The sequence below is a fragment of the Leptosomus discolor genome, chromosome 11 (genome assembly GCF_034619465.1).
Source record: "Leptosomus discolor isolate bLepDis1 chromosome 11, bLepDis1.hap2, whole genome shotgun sequence".
Lineage (NCBI taxonomy): Eukaryota > Metazoa > Chordata > Aves > Leptosomiformes > Leptosomidae > Leptosomus > Leptosomus discolor.
In genome coordinates, this window is record NC_141401.1 from 23402699 (window position 1) to 23425802 (window position 23104).

Consider the following 23104-nt stretch of genomic DNA (forward strand, 5'->3'; position numbering starts at 1 on the left):
GGGAAAAGACAAAGCAAAAAAAGGGGAAAAGAGAAAGCAAAAAAAGGGGAAAAGAGAAAGCAAAAAAAGGGGAAAAGAGAAAGCAAAAAAAGGGGAAAAGAGAAAGCAAAAAAAGGGGAAAAGAGAAAGCAAAAAGCCCACAAACAGAAACTGCCTGAAAAATAAAAAAAGAAACCTACAGTTTGAGTAGGAAAATAGTGAACGGACAGTTGGCCATTCTTTATGAAAAAAGGTTTGAGGAATCTGTTTTTCACCCAATTAAAATCAGAATGGCTGTCAAAGTTAAGAAACCAATTACAGAGCTGTTCCTTGTTTCGATTTTCATTATTATGGTGAAGATGGAAATGTCAAAGGAGAGTGTAGCAGAAAAGGAAAAATATCTCAATAAATCATAAAACAAATCTTAAAGGAAAATAAGATAACCTGCCTAGTACAATTGAGGAATAATTGTATTTGTCCTTGGGTATTATAATATAAGTAGTAAACAGGGAGGATGGCCTTCACAGAAGATGGCAAACATTGTAAAAGTCAGTCTTCGTCTTTAATAACTTTTCCGTAAGCATTAAAAAACATCAACTCCAATCTGACATGTCATTCTTGAGATATGTCATTCACAGCAATAATAAAATGTGTGCACAGACACATACCTTTTTTCTGGCTTGGCGTTCTGCCTCTGGGACTGAGAATGCCTGCTGCCTCTCAGGGCTCCTCTGCTCAGATGGCTGTTATTTTGGCCTCCGGAGGAAGCAGAGGCCCAAAGGCCAGCCCAAAGCTGGTCTTCATTCCTGTGAAGTGGCACAGATGTACGGATGGCAGAAATGACATGGCCGGGATAAGCAGTCAGCGAATCCTCACGGTGGCGGGAGTTCTGATGAGCAAGAGTTCTCTCTGAGGCTGGGAACTGCCGCCCTGGCCTTTGGTAGCCCCGCTCGCGGTAGTAGGCCGGGAGGCAGGGCCGCGTTTGCTCCATCACGCCGCCACTGCAGCTCCGAGAGCAGGCAGACCAGGGGCCCCAACTTCCCCACATGCCTGGAATTCCTGCACTGCTATCCTCAGATGCATCTCTTTGCTCTTCTATCCTCTGGGGAACCTGTAGACACAACAGATTGACTTAGGAACAAGAATTCACACTGTAATAGGAGGAGAGCACTAATATCCTTTTTAAGCCGTTCACTCTACAGTCACAAGTGAAGCTGACTGACATAGGAAATAACTTGTCTTAATCATTCCCTGTCAAACAGCTGCCTATTCTGCCAGTATAGAAGGTCTTCTAGAGCCATCAACCATTCAGAACAAAGGTATTTTTTGGACTATCTGGGTAGAAATAGATTTTCTTTAGTTCTCAGCAATGGAGAACATTGCATAATGCAAAGCTTGGAAATGGGGAGATTGAAAACTCATAATATTAGCAAAGTCGGGAAGTAGGTAACTTTTGGAGACGAACTTGGGTCAACAGACTTGACTGCTCTCTTCCACTCTGATGCCTCAAAAATGGAGATTGCTAGTGGTCGCAATATTTCAGGAACTCCCATCTAATGTGGAACTTTTTAGGAAAGCAGTAACATAAGACGACAGGCTGATTTCCAAAAATACTGCAATAGTTAACTCTTATATTACCACTTTTCACTCACCCTCCATATTAATGGTTCAAGGAAAAGAGCTATTCAAGATGACCCACCCAATCCTACATTCATAGAAATCTTCATCAGCTTCAGTAAAAGACAGGACAAATTGTTGGTCTCAGGTGTTCAGTGCCACTCAGCACTCAGTAGCACAGGGAAAGCAAAACAAAGAAGAACCCCACAGAAAAGGGGATTTTTCTTTTGAAGGAAGCTAGGAAGGATTAGGAAGGACAGGGACTGTTACTGTAAGGAGAGTTAACTCCTCCACCTGTGGCCAAATATTTAAATATCCTGACCAGGTTGGCAAGGTGTAAGCACCTAGAAGTGTATAAGGCCTACTAGTTACAAGCACCCATCCCCACCTCCCTGTGGATTTGTGCCCCAAGATTTACCCATTCCTGGAGCTAGATATGGTCAGTGTTTCACGCTGGGCAGAGTGCTCAACTTTGTTGCTCAGAAATTAGATTAATTTTCACTAAACGCATAGTTTTTCTGTTGCTTTCCTTGTCCAACTGGCAGAATCACAAGTTTTCAAAGCAGGCTTCCAACACCAGATTTGCACAATTATTAATTTGCAGAACATTATTTTAAATAAGCATCCTTTAATAGTTTATTTATATTCTGAATAGCCTTGTACCAACAAGCACATACGCATATCAATTCAATTAGGAGACAAGAAAGGCACTGTCCACAAATAAATGCTTGCCATACCTCTCCAGCCCTATTCAAGTGTGTAGCTACCTCAAAATGAGCTTTGGAAAGACAGCCTTGTCTGTCTCTGTGTCACTTCTCCCCCCTTCAAAGGATGACCTCCTAAACATGTAACGTCCATTAATAATTTTGCCTCAAACGTTATTGTATAATAGCAAAAGATTAACATCTACATACTTTGCCTGTAGTCACAGATAACACGCCATCGCTAACCGAATGGCAAACCACCCATGCCAGTGAGCACACATTACTGACGGGCTAGCTGTAAACAGGGCAGGCTGGGGTGGAATGTGGTTTGCAAACACCGGCTGAATGCAGCATTACAGTACGCAAAGCCCAGCCACTGCAGGGCTTGTGGTGCTGCTGTGTAACAGTCAGTTGTGGTCTACGTAATCTGAAACACTTCCCCCCTCTGAGGTTGCTCTCACACTTTCATCACCAACCACAGAAAAAAACTGCATTTAATCATAACTTGTGAATAATAAAAAGCATCTGCATTAATGTGATCTGTTATCCACTTCTCCAATTTATTTGAAAACAGGAGCAGATGTCTCCGTATTTAATATGTCTTTTTTCCATGGGTACCCCATTTGGCATCAACCTTTTAAATCCAATAGCCTGTACAACCTAATATCACATACTGTCAAAATCATGAATAATATGCAACAAGGTCTTGGTTTCTGGCTGTTACATTTGCTTTCATATCCAATAACAGAACACCACTGGCTCACAATCTGACCAATGAAACAAGCTATTCTTCATTTTGTGATCTTTTTTCAGTGAATATTCACTGTTCATACTTGCACTACACATTAATGTAGCTCTACCACAGATATAAAATGATAATGGTTACACACAGGAACACCCCTCTGGTCTGACCCCAGTTTGCAGTAAAATTTACTTCTTATAAAATTAATAGTCCTCTGTCATCAGATAAGTCAGGAGTCATTTGTCTGGACTATTTCTTAATCATTTCTATGATGGTTCAGTACACCTTTTTTTTGAAAGACAAAGACATTCATGCAGGCAACAACTAAAATCTATTAGTCTGCAAGCAGCTCAAGTCACCACTAACATAAGAAATACTTCATTATGCAGAAATAGAAACTGATATAATAGTGACAAGCGTTGACCTGTTGCAGAGAGAACTTTCTGGCTGCCAAACTCCACTGCAGCAAGAATTGTTGCAGATAAAATGATACTTTAAATGACTGAAGGCAATGTAATTTCACCCCCCTCAATCTTCACAGTGAAAGAGTTCTAGACATAGCACTAGTAGGTTTAATCTGGTAGTTAAGTAACAGTATAATAATAAAACTAACCAAAAAGTAACACTATAATGTCTTATACTGATGCAAAAATTTATCAATACTACTTAGTTGTAAGGTGACAATTCTGAGAAGGGAATTTTCAGCAGCAAATCAGGTTATGCACTTTTATTTTTAATTAAGGTCTCTGTCTTCTTACTTTGAGAAAGATGGGAGCTAGAGATGACTTCAGAGAAGGTGATGTGACTAATGGCATAACCTACTCTGTGAAACCCACAACAAAAACTGAATAAATTGAAGCTGCTTAGGTTAAGGAATGGAAAACATAGGGGGCAATAATGAGTTTTCCAAACGGTTTACACAAATAAATACAAAGAGCTATTCATTTTCTCTTTGCAGCAAATTGTTCCCCGTGTCCATAGCCAACACAGAAGTAATAGTAGATTTAAATGTAATCAGAGGTGATCCAAATTAGCTAGCAGGACAAACTACTTAGTGGAAAGGCAAACAAAGCACGGGAACAGATTGCCTGAGGAGATCCTGGCACCACAGAGGCCGATCCCAAACCTCTACCAGGAACAACTAAGGTATAACTGACCCTTCCTCAGGCAGAGGAGATGAACAGCAGGACTCACAGGTCACTTCCCATCCTTGAGCCCTGTGATTCCCAAGTTAATTGGTAGCCCGTAACGAAATCTACCGCAGCCCTAGGACGTAAGCCAAGAAATTACAGGTAGCTACGGGAGACAGCTGAAGTATTCCAGAACATCTCAGAAACACACATACGCAGAGATTCCTGATGCCAGGTCCTCCCTCCTCTCCCTTTAACAACTACCCATTAAGCAGTACACTTTCTAAAGGGAAGAGTTGGAGCCTGCACCAGGGAACAAGCGAAACGCATACTGAATTTTCCTTGCCAAGTTAAGTCGTGACAGTGATTTCTTTAATAGAATCATATAGCCTGCCAAAGGGAGAGATCAACTAACCTATTTAATCTACTTTCCATAGTTCATAATTTATTCCTTCTCTAGGTGACCTAGTAATATTCATTCTAACTATAAATGCACCATCAAAAACATTTCTATTGACTGTGAGGTAATCAACAACTGAATATTTTGCTCTACAAATTCAATCTATTCCCCCCACCCTTAATTTCACCCCATAACTCTAGCCCTTTCTTGCTTTCCTATACATTTTTCAGTTATTTGGCAGGACGAGGTTTATAAGTGGAAGTAATGCATCTCACTAGGTACAGCTGTAAACAATGTAAAGAAAAGCAAGACGAGCTTTCAGGTGTGCAAGTGCTTGCAATTTCTACATCTGCGCTAACTCCTATCGAGTTGCTATAAAAGATTAAATCATAATTTTTTTTCATAATGACTGTTATGCATCAATTATCTTCGAATCTGTCCCCTTTCTAGCAGTGAGTGGCAAACTGAATTGAGACGAGATTTTTAGAAGGGTAGTTGCAGGGTCACTCTTTTTCCTTTACATATCAGCACTCTGCAACCCTTTCTGTTCTTTTCTCCCAGTTTTCTTGTATTTTGCTGGTTTTCTACTTTTGTAAACAGGAGCTGCATTACAGTCAGGTATTATTCCGACAGTTGTCTTTTTCAAATTAGGTAGAGTTTCTAAAACGGTTTGTTAGAGGTTTTTTTCCAAAAACTTCATTCATACATAGAACAGATACATGAAGTCAGTGTGTAAAAAGTATCCAAAGACTAAAACTACAGAAAGGAAGTACTTTATTTCCTAAATAAACCTGGCTGAACTGAACACAAACAAAAAGCCAGCAAAACACCCTTATTTTAAGTGGTCACAAATGAGCTGACTTAATCAGAACCTGTAAGAAGCTCAGAACTTCTCAATATTGGAATCATTTATTTAGATATAATATAAAACAACAACACCAGGCCAAAGCCTGTTTCAGGCACAGTTAAGCAGAGAAGAAAATTCCCCAAAATCTTCATGAAAATACCCCTGTGGGCAGGCAAACCCTTCAATACTGATTCCATGCAGAGCTAAACAAATGCACAGAGAATATTTAAGACCACGGAATTTAATACTAAATGCAGAACTAAAAACATATAGCTAGCATACAACATTACCATGAATACAACAATTACCAAGAACTACAGTGCAATTAAGTTTGCTTGATATTTCACACATACATTTTAGTTATCTTCAATGCAACAGGCAAGACTATATAGACTACACAGTTATAAAAACTCTGTATATCATGGGTAATAAATGGGGAAAAAAAAAAGAAAGTAGAATACTTTAGAATACTATGTCTCTTGCTTCCTCAATTACATTCACTATTTTTTATGTTGCGGGAAAAAAAATAATCTAACTTTATAGTCTTTACTTGCCTACCTCCAAATTTTAAGGATTTCAGAAATTTAAAGTCACCCTACAGAATTTTAGCATGTTTAGTAGCTTTTAGACAGACTCGTTCTCCATTAAATCACTGCCTAATGCAATAGCTGTCATTCCTGTAGCTTTAGACTTATGACAAACATTGAGTCTTTCCTCACTTTTACTATATTACAACCATAGATCTTATTGAATTAAATGTGCTACCAGTAGGTCAGCATAGACTGCCTTTTAAACAGAAAAATAGTTGATTTTTTTCAAAATTTCAAAAAGAACCCCTTGAATTCATATAATTCAGCAATCACTCTGATCCTGAATCAAAAATTCCAGCAGAAACCATGACTGTACAAGCTATTGAAACACAAGTTTCTAGTACCACCTCTGTCAGAGTCTAGATACAAGATCTGCATCCTGGGATTTCAGCAGGAGTTGTTGAAACGATACTCTGTGAGAATGTCCCTGAAGAGGAAATATCACTTGAACTGAAAGCGACAAATATTTCAAATGTAACTAGTTGCATGTGAAGACAATGACTGACAATGCAGTGACAGACGCTGATTTTAAATACTGTAGGATATGTCATCCTATTAAACTTCTGCTTACATACAACTGTCTAGAAAAGCAGAAAAAAAGGGGACAAATCGGAGGCCAAATTAGCCCAGTGTTATGTTTCTGATTTTGTGTAGGAAACAAAGGTTCAGGGAACAGTGTAAGTAACCAGGACAGATTTGGAGACATTCACAGATCCTCTGCTTCCAGCTAATCAGTAATTTAAGGGCCTCCTTCAGCTAATCCCCATATTCAAATTGTTTTTTATATGCACTACAAGACCTAATCTCCACGAATACATTTAATCCCTTTTTTAGCATATTTCTAATCTTGGCTTCCGAAAGATCGTGTGTTTTACATTGAAAAAGCACTTCCTTCTGCTCTGGTTAAACATGCAGCCTCACGGTTTCACTCTCTTCCCCAAATTTCTTCATTACGATAACTGAAGAATAAACATCCTGTATGCTCCTTCACCATACCATGATGTTCGGTTTGAAATCACTAATACAATCTGATTTGGGGATCTCTCTCTGAAATTCAGCAGTCCTGATCTGTTCAGTCTCTTATTGTATAGAAAACAGGCCAGAGTTCAGATTGTCCTCATTCTTAGCACCTTTTCCACTCCTACAATTTGACGTGGGTGTGCAATACTGCCTACAGTACTCCAAATGTCAATTAATGATGGACTTTCACAGTAATAATTACCGTAATGCTTGGTGATAGTATATATCTTTTAATTAGCTACATAACGAAGTAAGCTGCTATAGCCGCCACCAATGTTACTAAGTATTTTGCAGATACTGATAATGTTATAGCACCCAAATTCAAAACTGAAAAGGGATACAAGACAACAGCGAGCTTTAAACCTGGAGATACCCAAACCAAATCAGACATTTCTGGGTTTTTGCAATTTCAGTTTAGATACAATAATGTTATATTTCACAGATTTAATTACTAACATGTTACCCAGTAATTCTTCTTCCTGGTTAAACGCCCTGATTTTAAGTGAATTCACGAACAAATTAACTACATCATATTCCTAATTATACATCTGAAAGTGACATAACAGGTACAAATGTATGTTTTGCAGAGCTTTATGATATTACTTTCTCCCAAAGGCAAAGAAATTGTATCCAGAAGAACATTTTATCATCTGCTCAGAAAAATGCTACCAAAGGTATTCACTCAGTAAACTCACATTCATGTGCTGGATGCAAAGTGGAATTAACAGAAGCCAGCATGACATTTTTTTATTTTAAACTACTACCAACATATTTGTCCTGTGCTTCTCAGAGCAAAGAGCCCTACTTCTGTTAATATTCCTCAACTCCCTTCAGGCTTTAGGCATTTTTCATTGTCCCTTCCACGGTCCTTCTTCTCATTACACCACACGTGATAACCCATGCTATGACACCGAACTGGCACCACTATTATTAAAGGATTGTCCAGGCGCTTGGAAAACATGACCTCCTCTTATTTATTCCACTACCCCAGGGTCACAACTCCCTTATTTGTAGTTCTGACCGACTGAAGATTTCGCACAGCGTGTCACAGAAGGTGTGCATGCAGCTTTTATCACAGCCAGGCTCAGCCTGACTGAGGATTCAAAAAGCCAGTATAATAGTATACTGTTATTATTACAAATGGGGTGAGATGTACACAGTACTCTTCATGAACATTCACCATCTTACTATATAATCGATCAATGATCAATCCCACAAAGTAAGAGCTAGTCTTTGCCCTCTTAGAATTTCAAGAGCACAGAAACAAAAGCAGGTGGACTCACAGAAACTAAACTGAACTGCAGTTCAGAGCACAGGATGCCAAATTTTGAATGGGCTGAGGAAATTATAGTTTAGTTTTAGAACCTGTTCAAGTGTAACATTACCCTATTTCCCTGGCAGTGTTGTAAACACATCTATGGAACACATTTAATTATTTCACCAGTCTAAGCATCTTAAAGGACTATTCTTCCAGTATTAGCTCAGCTGCTTTCCAATAAAGGCCATACCTATATACAATGACAATTTCCCAGCAGAAAGTCTTTACAGTCCATTTCATAGATGTTCATTTGCAACAGCCGTATATTTTATGCCCCTTACAAGAAACACGTGGAACATTGGTGGTTTGATAAAAAACAACCTACCAAAAAGCCCCTAAAATTGCAGATAACAACTTCTCAGATCTCTCAAGGCTAGCAAAAAAACGGAGAGGCCAAACAAAACATCATGACACGACGTGTACATGTCTGCCTGGTTAGTATGCTCTGCTATTTTAATCCTTCAGTGCATTTTGGAAGCCTTTAATCAGAGATGTAGTAAACCGTTTGAATTTTACAGTACAATGTAAGTGTAAATATTACCAGCTTAAACGATTCAGGTTTCCGTTCGTTGTATAAAAACTCTGTCTGAACATCTGTGCCTCTGAAGATTAAAGGGCTAAAAAGCCTGGAAATAGAAGACCTTTGTATTCACAAATCACTGAAGGGAGTTACAATGCCTGGAAAGCTTAACTGCCCCTTCAACCAACTCTGACCACATCTGAAGAAACTTTAACATTATTTAAATAGTCTAGAAAGTAAACAGCTCCGAAAAAAAGTTTAGAACAGTTTTTGTGCCAACAGAGCTTGAAGCTTCCTCCTTAAAGTTTGGTTAATTTTTTTCACACCAAGACCACCTCCATTGTGCTCTGTGAGCCTAGGGGTTTAAAGCACAGGGTTTTTTCCATTTTTCTGTAAGACCATTAAGTATTGCCAAGTAAACAGATGGCTCACGCCTGACCTCACTTCTACCAGTCCTATATAATCGCTCCTTATCTGTGGTAGGATTGCTTCTGATTTACAGTAAGGCAAAGATGGTAAGCATCAGGTCCCCACAATATCACAAATTAGGCTTATTTATTTTGATAAACTATTTCCTCATCACTGACTATCATCTGTAACCTATGCCACTCAGCTTTTACTATACTAGGCCTTTTCCAGGTCAATCATTTTCAGCTGTGACAAAGCTGTTGCCACTCTGTCATATTTCTACCCTTAGAAAGATCTTTGGGATCCACATGTGGTAGAAACATGGATTTTATTTATTCAGTAACTGACACTACACCTCTCAAGATCTCTCAGCGAGTCATCCACCCATCTCTCCAGAAGCAGCGAGGACAAGCTGTCATAAAATAGTAAGCAACACTCTCTAACAGAAGGACCCATCTGTGAATCCAAAAAACTTCTCATCTTTATCACTGCTGTGATCCAAAGCCTGGGACAGAACTAGCACGTAATACTGCTCTGAAGGAAGATGAGAAGCTTATCTATGACCTTGTAAGTTCACCTGCTCTGGAATCCAACTGGAACAAAGAGCCTTTCATTTTTTCCAGAGAAACACAGAACAAGCTTTAAGCAACTCATGCTCCAAGCTTAAAGAAGTCAGTATTTTTTTTATTTTTAAAAAAATCGTAATAATTCGGAGGTCCATGATAAGGCAGGTTAAAAATAACAAAACCATTGGCTTTGATTTTTCAAATACTATATTTGCATAAAATAACGTATCCTTATCCTCCTCCTTCCCCAAACAAAGAAGAATTTTATTTCCTAACCATTTTAATCCACAACATCAAGGACTGGGAATTAGTAACAATGCAGAGATAGCAAGAAAATACTTTCAGCTGCTGTTCTAAATAATCTGCTGCATTAAAAGGCTAATTTTAAAGAAAAGGTCTTGGCATGGACTAAATAATCTCTCCTGTTACCTAAAGATCACTGTAATGCAAATAGCAACATCGTTAGCTAGAAAGGCTCTATTTTACCAAAGTTTCAACAAGTGCAACAGCACGTGTACCTATCTATACAGTTAAACTGTGCTGAAGGCAAGCGGATGCACCGACCTGCGAAAAACTGCAAGAGGAACACGGGCTACGTTTCAGTTGGTAGTGTTTTATGGAACTGGTGGGTAAGAAAATACAATAATAATGGACAGCAGTCATCTTATCAACAAGATAAACGTTACAAGAAAAAAAAGCCCAGTGTGACACCTGCAAACACTTGTTGCAAGGAACACATACGCAGTAGCTGTATGCAGATACAGGGTGACTAAGCTGTTCTAGTCAAATCCCGTGTAGTGCAGGCAGCCCAGCAGGACGGAACCACGGTAACTCTAGCAGGCCTGTTAGCAAGGGCGGAGTTCCAGCTCAGCAAGTCCTGACAAGTCACAGACTTCAGTCACTGATGACCTTAGGGCAGACCCTCACACCACCTGGAATGCAAGGAAGAACACCGCCTTCCCTTACATGCTTCTGCTCCTCAGGGTACGTAAAAGCAAGTGGTCACCAGCTGTGGTAGACAGCCCACGGCACTCCTTAGAACTACTAGGCATTAGCCCTGGTGTGTGGGCCAGAAGCCAAGCTTAGATATTAACTACTTTGTCTAACTCAAATTTCCCCCAGTGTTTCAAGGGCATAGTAGACTTGCCTCATGCTTGACATTTTACTCTGTAAATCTGAGTGCTCAGATGTATCAGGTGGCTGTATTCCTTTCAGCTAACAGAATAGTGAATTTTATGGGGTGTGGTAGGGTAAAAGAACAATGGAAATGAAGAAATGTTGCCATTTACTGTCATTATTTCAATACAAATGAAGGAGTAGGGTCACATTTATATACAGTTTCCTATATGAATCCTAAAAGTGATATTATAGTCAGATTTCATAACCAAATTCTTATCACTTGAAATAGTACTCTTAAAGTTATCACCCTCTCTGTACATTCTCTGTCTACCTTCACACTTACATCGCTATCATCCTCTTTCTACAGCCCAGTGGAAGGAATCATTCCTAGCATCTTAAGCCCTTTGTGGCAGTACAGCATACTGGAGAAAGCAAGCAAGATTTCCAGGGAAAGCAAAGATGGAAATACAGAAAAATGAAAATAAATCAGTGGCCTTCTCAATTTTTTCAAAGACAGAGGAGAGCAAGACCAAAACTACCCTCCTTGCTTTTGCCCCTCAAAGCATGCAGTTGAGTTAATCTAAGAATATGCCAGAATTCCTTTAAGTCTTAGCATTTCATTTCACTTGTTACATATAAATGTTCCATTCCTACAGCAAACTTCAGGGAGGTACATGACTGCCCAGAAAAAGGTCTATCCTACAGCAAACAAACTTAGATGTTAAGTAATTTGAAAACTCTAGATAGGGGCATGGGCACAGGCAAGCGGGGGAGATGCAGTATTTTTAATCGTCTTGTCCTGAAGCAAAGGGAAAGTGCATAGATCCTCACAGTCAATCCACAGTGACAGATCAATTTGTTTAAAAGAACTTCTGATAAGCTCCTAATTCAATTTCATGTGTTCTGCTGATACAATCAACACAGTGCTATTATGTGGTGGATTTATGAAGAAAAATGAAAACAGGTAACTCAGAAATTACTCTTCTAGAGGCAAGGAAAACTTCTGTGTCTACGAAAAAGAAACAAAAAAATACCAACCCCCACTCCCACACCTCCACCAAACCAGAAAAACCCAAAAACCAGTATACTAGAGATCAGAAAACGGCTCTGAAGTAGATGTCAATTGTACAAATTTTTTTTTAATGAACAGAACTATTTGCTTAAGATGGATTTTGGCCATTACATGGCGTTGCTACTCAGGCTACATTTCCACAAGTAACTGAACTGCTCACCATGACCAAATCAGGGATCTTGGACACCTTTCCCTTCCCCCTGTTCCTCTGTTTTCTCTCAGCTTCTGATCCTGATCCTATCCCTTTTTATTTCTCCCGATTTAGCAGCATTGACCCTTCAACAAGCACATACAAATCAAACATGGGGGGGGGGAACACACAAAAATCCAACAACACACATCTGAAAGCATATTAATCTCCAGGTTTTTTGGGGAGTAGAGTCACATTCACTTGATATGCAGATGCTTTTCACAGAGACGTGTGTCTGATAGCAAAAGATAACACCCAGTTTATTTCTTCTTTAATTTAAAGCCAGCATTAAAAACACTAAGCCCAAACAGGCTCAAAATTCTTCAACAATTGGTTCTCCAACTAAATGCTTGTAAAAATAAATCCTGACACTTCTTCCATAGATTGCAAGTTAGTTCGTTAATATGCTGTACTTCCACTGAAGTCAATACTAATCTACAACTGAGTGGAAAAAAAAAATCTGCGTAAATTCAAAGTAACTCCATTGCTTCAATGCAACTATTTAATGCTATACCAGAAGCAAGAGTTTAAAACAAAGCAATATTTAAATCCGAAGTTTTATTTGGATAAACTTTACTACTATTCACGTTACCAATTTTACTAAAATAATCAAGGCACAAACATAACTACAGCTTACTTTCTTAACACAGCAACATACGATTAATCAAAAATCCACCCAGGACTGATTTCTGAAAAATTGGGAATACAGATTTCAGTGGTTGTCTGAGAGGAGGACTGTTACGTTTCATAGTTCATCACAGCATGACACTTATCAGATAAGGTTAAATAATATTTATTCAATAAAATAAGCATACAGAGAGAGAACAGAGAGCACGACTGCATAACGAGCAGCAGGAGGGATGTTCATACATCCAGTACTGATGGACAAGGAAAGTTAATTGTTCAAATATTAAGAAAGATTTCAGTTTAAGCAGTTTCAGATAGCTTGGTTAATTTTTAAACACAAGTGGCAACTATTGGTTTCACACAACATTTCTTCCTTTTTTGCTAATATTGATGAGTATTTTTGCCTTATGGAGGACTACACTTGAAATTATATACAATGAATGACGAATAAGTTAGATCATTGAAAAAAACCTGCAAGAAGCTACTGACCAACACTGCAACCTGTCTTCAGCAAGAAACCATAAAAGTCCTTTGCATAGGAATTTTTATTTCTATCTAATGAACGTACCATGTTTAATGTATTTGTATTACTGTGCAAAACTGTGCTATTCACAGAGATAAGATTCACAAACAGAGCAGTACCATAAGCTCAGATGTGGGAAGATGTTAAGATGGTCTTTGCTGTCTGACAGGAGAGAGAGCATTGTTTGAAGTAAATAAGCACAAAGCTACTTCTATATAAAAATCAGGTAGCCAGGTATTTCTAAAACTAGAAATTCTGTGTTTGTCAATTCTGACTTTGTATGACAGACAAACTTCCAAGACTTTAATTCCAAAATTATAAAATCTAAAAGCAGAAATCATTGCCCAAATATTTTCCCAGAGAAAACTATCATCTTGCTAGCTAGTGTTCAAAACATTTTTTACTTTAACAGCCAAGCTTAAGTTTCCCCAGAGTAACAAAAGAAGGTGAACTGAAATGGAATACTATTACATTTGGTCTGGGGATGGGAAGGCGGGTGAGAGCTCCTGAAAGCAGAAGAGTTACAGAATAAACTGCAAGTGAGAAAAAATAAAACACTTTCCCGTTTGGTCCTGTTACCCGCCCCCAGTCATAATTCCACTATCTGCACTCCCCTACTATGGAAGTAATTTGGCTGATTCTGCTATCTAACGGTCCCCAGGCTGTCATTCCAGAAATGGAATTTTGTGTGTGCATCTCAGGAAAGCAACCTGCTGAGCTCTGCTCTCCCAGGTTTTGTTGATGAAGTTTCCCTTATTTTTTTTTTTTTAAATCACTGCTTCACAAGATAAACTTCTTTCTTCATGTTGAAGTCCTAAACATATGCTGCTAAGCCGAGAGCAGCTAAATGGTACTTTGAGTAGTTCTAACACACTGAAGCTAAATAACAATTCTTACAACAGTTAGGAAACTACAAACAGATTTTTGTTCAAAAATCTACATTACGTCAACCTCTCTGAAACTATTATGACTTTAAAAATGGATTCCAAAATAAGAAGAAATAAAAGTTGAAAATCTTACAAGATTTTAAAATCAACAGAAAATAGTATTTCCTGATTTTTTAAAGTGTTCTCAAGTCCTAAAAATACGAGATCCCAGCTGAACTTGGGTGTCCAGAGGCAGTTACAACTGGATTTCCATCAACTGCTTTGTGGATTGTCCTGGGTTTTATTTAATTATCCCAAAACTTTTAGTGTAGAGTAAAAAAAACAATCTAGACTATGTGGAAACATTTTAATGAATTAGTCAAACATGCAAGTCCAATTCTCTGATTTTATTTCTCTGTCCATAGGTTTCAGAGAAAAATAAATATATGCAGGGTGCACAAGACAGAATTCAAATACTCTCCAGCACTGCATGTTCAAGCATCAATCACGCACACACACTTAACTAGCTTGCAAAATAAAAACACAGTAAGGACTGGGGTATAAGCTAATATTTTATTAGAATTCAGCTCTAGTTACTCAGTTTCCACATCCTGTACCCTCTGAGTGTGTATATGAAAGTTATTACTGCCTGACCAACCCAGTGTCCTTCTATGACGGAGCGACTACATCAGTGGACAAAGGAAGAGCCGCGGATGCCATCTAGCTGGACCTCTGTAGGGCCTTTGACCCATCTAATTGGAGAGATACGGGTTCGATGGGTGGACTGTTCGGTGGATGAGGAATTGGGTGGATGCTCGCACGCAGAGAGTAACGGTCAATGGCTCAATGTCCAGATGGAGGTTGGTGACAAGTGGCATCCCTCGGGTCCAAACTGGGACCAGTCCTGTTTAATATCTTCATCAATGACATAGATCGAGCACACCCTCAGCAAGTCTGCAGATGACACCAAGCTGAGTGCCGTGCTCGATACGCCCGAGAGACGGGATGCCATTCAGAGGGACTGGGATAGGCTTGAGAAGTGGGCCTGTGTGACCCTCATGAGGTTCAACAAGGCCAACTGCAAGGTCCTGCACCTGGGTCAGGGCAATCCCCAGTATCAATACAGGCTGGGGGATGACGGGATTGAGAGCAGCCCTGCAGAGAAGGACCTGGTGTTGGCGGATGAAAAACTGAACATGACCCAGCAATGTGCACTCACAGCCCAGAAAGCCAATTGCATCCTGGGCTGCATGAAGAGCAGCGTGGGCAGCAGGTCGAGGGAGGGGATTCTGCCCCTTACTCTGCTGGTGACACCCCACCTGCAGTGCTGCATCCAGATCTAGAGTCCAGAGTACAAGAGAGACATGGACCTGTTGGAGCAGGTCCAGAGGAGGGCCTCAAAAATGATCAGGGGGCTGGAGCACGTCTCCCAAGAAGACCTCATAGCGGTCTTCCAGTACTTAAAGGGGGCCTATAAAACAGATGAGGACAAACTTTTTAGCAGGGCCTGTTGCAATAGGACAAGGGGTAATGGTTTTAAACTAAGAGGAAGTAGGTTTAGACTAGATAGAAGGAAGAAATTTTTTATGATGAGGGTGGTGAAACACTGGCACAGGCTGCCCAGAGAGGTGGCAGAAGCCCCATCCCTGGAAACATTCAAGGTGAGGTGGGACGGGGCTCTGAGCAGCCTGATCCAGCTAAAGATCAGATGACCTTTAAAGGTCCCTTCCAACTCAAACTATTCTATGAATCTATGACAACTTTTGTTATTCACTACATTGTTAAAATGACATATTGTTCCTCAAATCCTTCCCTCCTCCTCCTCTTTTCGCTTTCTTCCTGCAAAACTGACCTCCTCTCCCACAGAAGGAACGCTGCCAAACAGCAGAGATCCATGCAGAAATACACAGGAGATGCTGGCTGGGGATGCCAGCAAACAGATGTCCAGGTTACTGCATAAAAAGAATGGGACAACTTCCAGAGTTACAAAGCCAAGAACTCACACTCGGACAGAAACATGTCTGATTTGGCCTTCAGAGCTACTAACAATCCGTCTTGTCTGGACGTCATAGGTGGGTCAGAAGGTTTCTGAAAAGTTTAATAAATGCAGGCTCCAGTCTAAACACAGTTTGGCATGAATAGAATACTCTCCCGTAGCGTAAGAGCTGAGAATGACAGACAGCCTTGGAGCCTGTAATAGATCATCACCAGGAAACTTCTGCCTCTCCTGTTTTCAGTAAAGAGAACAGCTCCAAGGTGGTTACCACGCCCCTCAGTGCCATGCCTTCAGTCCCTTTAACTAGCACAGAAGACACTCCAGACCCATGGCATTTCTCATTCAACTGAAAACAAAGAATCTGATTTTATCAAAATTCATTCCGGAGCTTCACAGAATGAAGCAATTGTTTCTCTGACTTACTCTACTTTAGTTAGTAGATTTTTTTCCCCTAAGGCCATTTGGAAGCTGGATTGCAGCATCTCTGCACTGTCAATGTCACAAAAGAATGTCTAATTAGACAGAGAACTGAAAACAGAGCAGCAGCATGACCATCTCAACTGCACAACAAAACAGAAGAGATCTAAAATAGGGACAAATACAATGTTGTACTCAGATTTAGAATAGAGCACTTGGGCAGCTTGAGAAATGCTGCAGACTGGACCATGCCAGTTTCAGGCTGCATCATTACTGTCCTCATTTAACTTGTCTTACAATTAGGCTGCACAGCGATGTTCTTCAGGAGCTATGACTACCGGACGGCTTCAGGGTTCTAGGCCATACCTATGGAGCTATTGTCCAAAACATTTTTTATCCTAAAGACAGTGGCATATGCACATAAAAAAAGGAAACCCTGCAAACTTCCCTTTTATATCCTTCAAAATGTACATTTTAAAAATAAATATGCATCTTGCATTATTATTTAAAAATCTATAGTAAAAAGAGAACTTTTTTTAAAATAGGTTATCTGATACCTTTAATAACTAATTGGTTTTGTTTGAATACCAATTAAGAGACAAGAAAAGCGTCGATATAAGGTCACAGCCCATAAAGACACAGAAGAGCACTCAAAGGGCCTCCCCTCAGGTCTCTGGTATAATCACCAATACCTACACATCATTCCTGACAAACATTTGTCCAACACATTCACAGAGATCTCCATCATCAAAATCCTAAATGTTATCCAGTCAATATGATCTCTTCTTCTTTATATCCTTACCGTGAGAACTTTTTTCTAACATCAACGGAAGTTTCTCCTGCCCCAGTTTAAATGCATATCTTCTCATCTACTCCAACACAGACAGAAAGAATACCCTTCTCTTTAGCACTCCGAAGTATTTGGAGATTTTATCTGCCTCCCCACCACCCACCCCCTGCCAGTCTTCTAATCTTTAAATTAAACAACCTGAATTCAGACTTCCCACAGAGGCAAGATTTTAAAACCTCTTGAGGGTAACCACTGCTGCCCTCTGTTTCTCTCTGAATTGTCCACTACTTTCCTGAAACGCAGTGCAAAAACCGAAGTATTCCAGCTGAGACCTCACTAATGCTGAGCAGGATGGAAGGTGTGCAGGCCGGAACCCTTCTTAGACATGCGAGTGTCTATGACGAGTGAACCATTCACAAGAGCACAGCAGGAAAGTTCAGCAGGTTCCAGCTCCAATTTCTAGCAATTTAAATCTAGTGACAGAGTGTGGTTTACATCCAACTTCTATTTCAGACATCTCCACCTCTGTAAGAGAAAGAGCTATCTATGAGCAACTGGACGCTTCTGCTAATCACTGCATGTCTGAGTGCCACTGTCACTGACATGAGCTGTTCTTCCCCTCATCTTACATGAGGAAAATGCTCCACAGCTTGAGTAAGCTGACACGGACCTATTTGTGACCTACAGCACCCCATATAATCACTCAGCTACTAAACCATGACAAGCCTCTTTTAACCAACTATGTATTAAAAAAACCTAAATACACACAAAATGAAAACCACATTATTCCCAGAACTTCATTTTGATTGCATTGCTTTATGCATCTTACTCTAATATTTGCTACATTTACCTTTAAACATACAAAATCTGAATATTCCTAATGCTTACCTTTCTGTGTTCAATTGAAGGCTGTGGGATGACAAACTGAAATCCCAGCACTGCTAGGGAACTGAGAAGTCTGAAAAGCAAATAGAGAAACAGAAGATGCAATTACTACTAATACACACATCTACAACTCATTACAGAGCTTCACACGGCAAGAACTTACTTAGACACTTGAAAACCATTACTAATCAAAGCAGGCTCACCAAACTATCACACATTCTTACAACATTCTCTTCACAGCAGGCAGTACCAGGTACACACATGTATTTGTCTACCTCTAAAGCAAAAGTACATGAGGTAGAACCCATTGATAGCATTTCACATAACTTTATGTTTCAATTAAAATATTTTTGGCAGTGCATATTTTAACACCTCAGCATTTGGTGTCAAACTGACATACGCTCTGCCAGTTTTCTAAAGTGCTGAGTAAGAATGCACTTCTAGCTCTGGCTCCTCATTTTACAGGTGAACAAACTCCACCTCCAGCACACAGGAAACATATAAACAATCACCATGAATTTGCAGAAAATAGGTCCTTCCCCAGCTGTCTAACACTTGTGGAAACTGAATAACCTAAAGGGCCCAGAAGATGGAAAGTAGCGAACACAGCTCACCAGAGACTTGGGATAAGCAGCCAAGCATCACCCCAGTCCCCACATCTTCGGACTGAAAGGAGTCATAATGGGAACCAAGCCCAAACAAACTTCGCTCTGTCAAGCCTCACCACTGTAATGACTCCTAGGAGTCCATTACAAGTTAGGCTCAGTTAGCTCAGTTTTTTGTTTGCTATAATTTGCACTGGGGACTTGTCTGCCCCCTCCTAGCAAGCCCCTTCATCAGAAAACACAGAAAAGTATGAGAAGTAGGATTAAGATATCTTTATTTCTACCGGAAGTTTGACTTTTCAGTCTACAAAGAGTATGCTTCAGACTCTCTATAAAGGGGAAAGCTGCTAATGATTTGCTGAATTTCAATGAGGAAGGAAAACTGATGGATTTGGACACAAAATCCATCTGCAAACTAATGGACCAGACAAAATCCAGCTGTGCTTCCTACTCACAGCTCCTTCCTTTGCTCTGTACACAGTAATCCTTTAAATACTTCTCATTGTTTCAGGTATTTCCAGAGACAGACCTCCGAAAGAGAAAGAGGGGTTTTTATACTAAGCATTTCACTACCACAAATACAAACGTTCTTCTACTTGGGAGAATGTTTTTGTGTTTTCTGTGTTGGTTCTTGCTAAATACTGCTAAAAGAATCATTACATAAGTATTGATTGCACATGGCCTATCATCACCTCACCACCGTAGTCTACGCCTCTCTCTCTCTAAGCAATAAATCATTCAAAGGCAAGAAAAAGTCGTTACTTCCTTACTGCCACATCCATTGACAAAAAAACAACGAAAACACTTTAAAAGTCCCTTAGAAGGAATTATGTATTTCACAAAGCTATCATTTGTGATAAAGCAAAGTAGAGAGGAGGTGGCTGAAATCAGAGCCAGTGTGAGGCACTATAAAGAAACCAGAGTAAGTAAAAATTTGTAGTTCAGAGCAAAGCCCAATAACACAGAGGTGGGTGGAAGCTAAAGACATGAATGAAGAAACTGATTTCCCAGTCACACCTGAAAGTGAAGGTAGAAATAGAAGCAGAGACCTCCCGAGCCTGCAAAATGGCAGCATCAAGTCTGTCTTTAAGCTGACGTGCATACTCATTTTTCAAGTGCTCAGGTGGTATCCTAACTATTCTCAATGAAAACACGACAAGCTTCTTAAGCAGGCACTGTGCAGTCTCTGATCGGCCCAGCCCACATCCTCTGCAAATTTTATTTAACTTCCTTTTCAGAATCTTCCTACTCACTCCCTGCTCCCTACAATCCCTCAGAGCATGTGAAAGAAACTTCAAACTTTGCATAAGGAAATTAATGCTTTCATCCTCAACAGGACAGGATTATTCTGATCAGTCTGAAGGACTACAGATTTCCATGGGTAAATTCTTCTGAAATCATGCACAAGGTTGGGAGTTCTGCACTGAGAATTGTAATCTTCAAAGCAAATTACTTACCAGATTAAAGTTTTCAGTTCTAAAATGCAAACGTTTAGTATATGTGTGATTACTCAGTGCCAAGCTTTTCTTGATCATTCTTTAATGAGGTTGCACTGTAATCACCATCTGTACGTACGTGCTTAAGGACAGTGAAGTTAGTTTTTAAGGTCACTTCTGTATCTGCAATTGGATCTCAGAAACAATGGTATCAACCCACTATTTCAAACACACAGGAAATCTGCCAGGAATACTTAAGCTATCCTGAGGTAAGCCTCTAGCTTCAAATGAGTGTGCGGCAATTTAATTTTCTTAATGTTATTTCCCTCAGTATCTTGCTTTGGCTAACTTCTCTGGACTAAGCTTTTTTATTTGTCATGCTTGAATGACATTAGGCCTCCCAAGCTACAAAAACAGGCTTCTCCAATTCCAGTGGGTTCGTTTCAGGTATTTTTACTGTGCAGAAAGGCCAAAAAGAACAAGTGCTCCTCAAAATAAGGCAAAACTTTTCAAGTATACATGAATACGTCAGGTACCCATTGCAGGTGATTGATGGCCGTTTAACTCAGCCCTCTGTGTAAGAACCTTGCTGGTACAGCCCATGCTCTCACAGTTACAGCACCATTTGGAGCCAAGTACCTAGTTTAAAGTAAAGTCAGGCTTTAAACTGTCAGTCTGTTCAAGCTGCAAAGAGCAAATATGCTCACTTTCTTTTACTAGCAATACCAATTTCAGTTTAATTTCGGGGTGGGGCGGGGGGGATGCACCGAGCAAAGTGAAGTGGTATTAGCTCTATTGTAGGAGTAGCAAGAAAAAGTTTGCTATCTAACACCTCATTCAGGAAGACCTCTCAGTTCTTACTCTGTCATTGCAGTATTAGCTCTACATGTGCGAGGCTGGAGGGCACCAAATGCTTGCTGTCCCTTAGTAGCTGTATTTTGTGAAGGGCTATCGTGGCCAACTGTGGATTTCCCAGATAGGAGTGAGCGTATTTTAGCCAAGTGATTAGTACTGACTAGGGCAGTACAGCTCTTGTCTTATAGTCCTGACTTCCTCCCAAATGGAAGTCTGCAGAGCAGCCTAAGCCCAAGACAGCTTAGGAGGAGCTACCCAGGATGGAATCTCAACAGGAAAGATAAGAGTGTCGATAATATGGGGCAGATCCATTTGATGTGGAATCTGCCCTGGCATATTAGGAGGGTGCCTGAATTGCAATTCAAACACTGATGTCTGAAGTACACAAGAAAGGTGGTTAGATCAGCTGTTACTGACACATTTATATGGTATCTCCATATAAATGAAAGAGCATGCAGCTGTCTTCCTCCCAGGAGGTCAACTTTTGTTGGTGCAGAATCACAGCTGCCTGTTTTCTCTGAATCTGCTTGCCCAACTACAGAACTGGACAGATCAGCTGAGAAACAGTTTAATGTTTTCTTTGTCGGGAAAGCTGTTTGAAAGGTCTTTCCTATGTTTGCCCACTGGCAAACTGTTTCAGGAACCCATAATATAAACCCCTGAATGAATTGTAGCACAGGGACTAAAACAGGTAAATCAATAATTTAAGGCCAGTGACTGTAGTTGTACAGCCACATCAAATAAAAAAAAGAAAAAAAGAAATGTCCAATAATATATGCCATCAAATTGGCACACATTAACATGCTCGAAGCATAAACAAACACTTGAGAAGTTTCTTTTTTTACTATCAAAGAACGCTATGTCTGGTATGCACGTATTTGATTATTTGGTCTTTGGACAAGATTTTTATTTATCTTCCTATGACACAAACACTTCTAGCCAAAGCAAAAGACAACCAAATTTACATTTACTGCAGTGTGTTAAGAGCCTATAAAATGCTTTATTGCAACACTTACCTCAAAGAAACTATTAAACTGTCTACCATGATCCTTTAATGCAAGGTGTCTTGAAGTGAAAAATACCTCTTCACCGTGGTGTAGCACAACACCAATCACACACAAATCCTACCGAAAGAAAAGAGAAAAACATTTAACACTGCTTATTCAGTATTTTCCAGGATGTCTATGAAACTGGATACACACCTACATTAGTCATCTCTAACTCAATTCTCGGGACTTTACAACAGTTCAAACTGGAAATCCACTGCATGTTACATGAATAGAGCGGACACACCCCATTTTTTGCAACAGAACTTCAACAGTGCCAAAGTGCTTTGCTGAAAGGCCATGGAATGCAAAATCTTGATTTGATTCCCAAGGACGCAAATCTCATGTTAAACTCACCTTTTTATCTCACATTCTTCCTACGTCACTTGTATGACAAAAAAGCAAATATCTTTAAATAAAGTCTTGTGTTAATAGAATTTATAGAAGTGAAACTGGGTTAGCTATTTCTATTGTACTGTAATATTATTAATACACTCTCCATTTTGTAAGCAATGAAAAGACAGTTCTGTTGTGAGGGCTCACAAGGTCTGCAGGAAAAAAAAAAAAAAAAACAACAGAGAAGAGCAGAGTTGTCCTCTATTACAGATGGCAAACCCCGCCACAATGAAGTTCAGTGCCCTGCCCACAGTCATGGAGGAAATCTGGGGTTAAACGGCATTCTGAATACAGCTTTATCTTCCATGTGTCCTAGCACAGCTTCCAGGAAGATCTGCTCCATGATCTTGCTGGGCACAGAGGTGAGACTGACTGGCCTGTAATTCCCTGGGTCTTCCTTTTTTCCATTTTTAAATACGGATGTTGTTTCCTCTTCACTG

At 39.8% G+C, this 23104-nt stretch overlaps 1 protein-coding gene across 1 annotated transcript in view; it reads right to left on the reverse strand.

The window, feature by feature from the left end:
• The window catches only part of THSD4 (thrombospondin type 1 domain containing 4), a 292380-nt gene extending 270113 nt beyond the window's left edge, over window positions 1-22267 (reverse strand). The window contains exons 1-3 of the mRNA XM_086471614.1: window positions 22239-22267; window positions 18330-18399; window positions 648-1090 (exon numbers count right to left, since the gene is read on the reverse strand). Of these exons, the coding sequence (XP_086327740.1) occupies window positions 648-1090; window positions 18330-18399; window positions 22239-22267 (542 nt within the window). The remainder of the gene's footprint in view (window positions 1-647; window positions 1091-18329; window positions 18400-22238) is intronic.
• Between the last annotated feature and the right edge of the window lie 837 nt (window positions 22268-23104).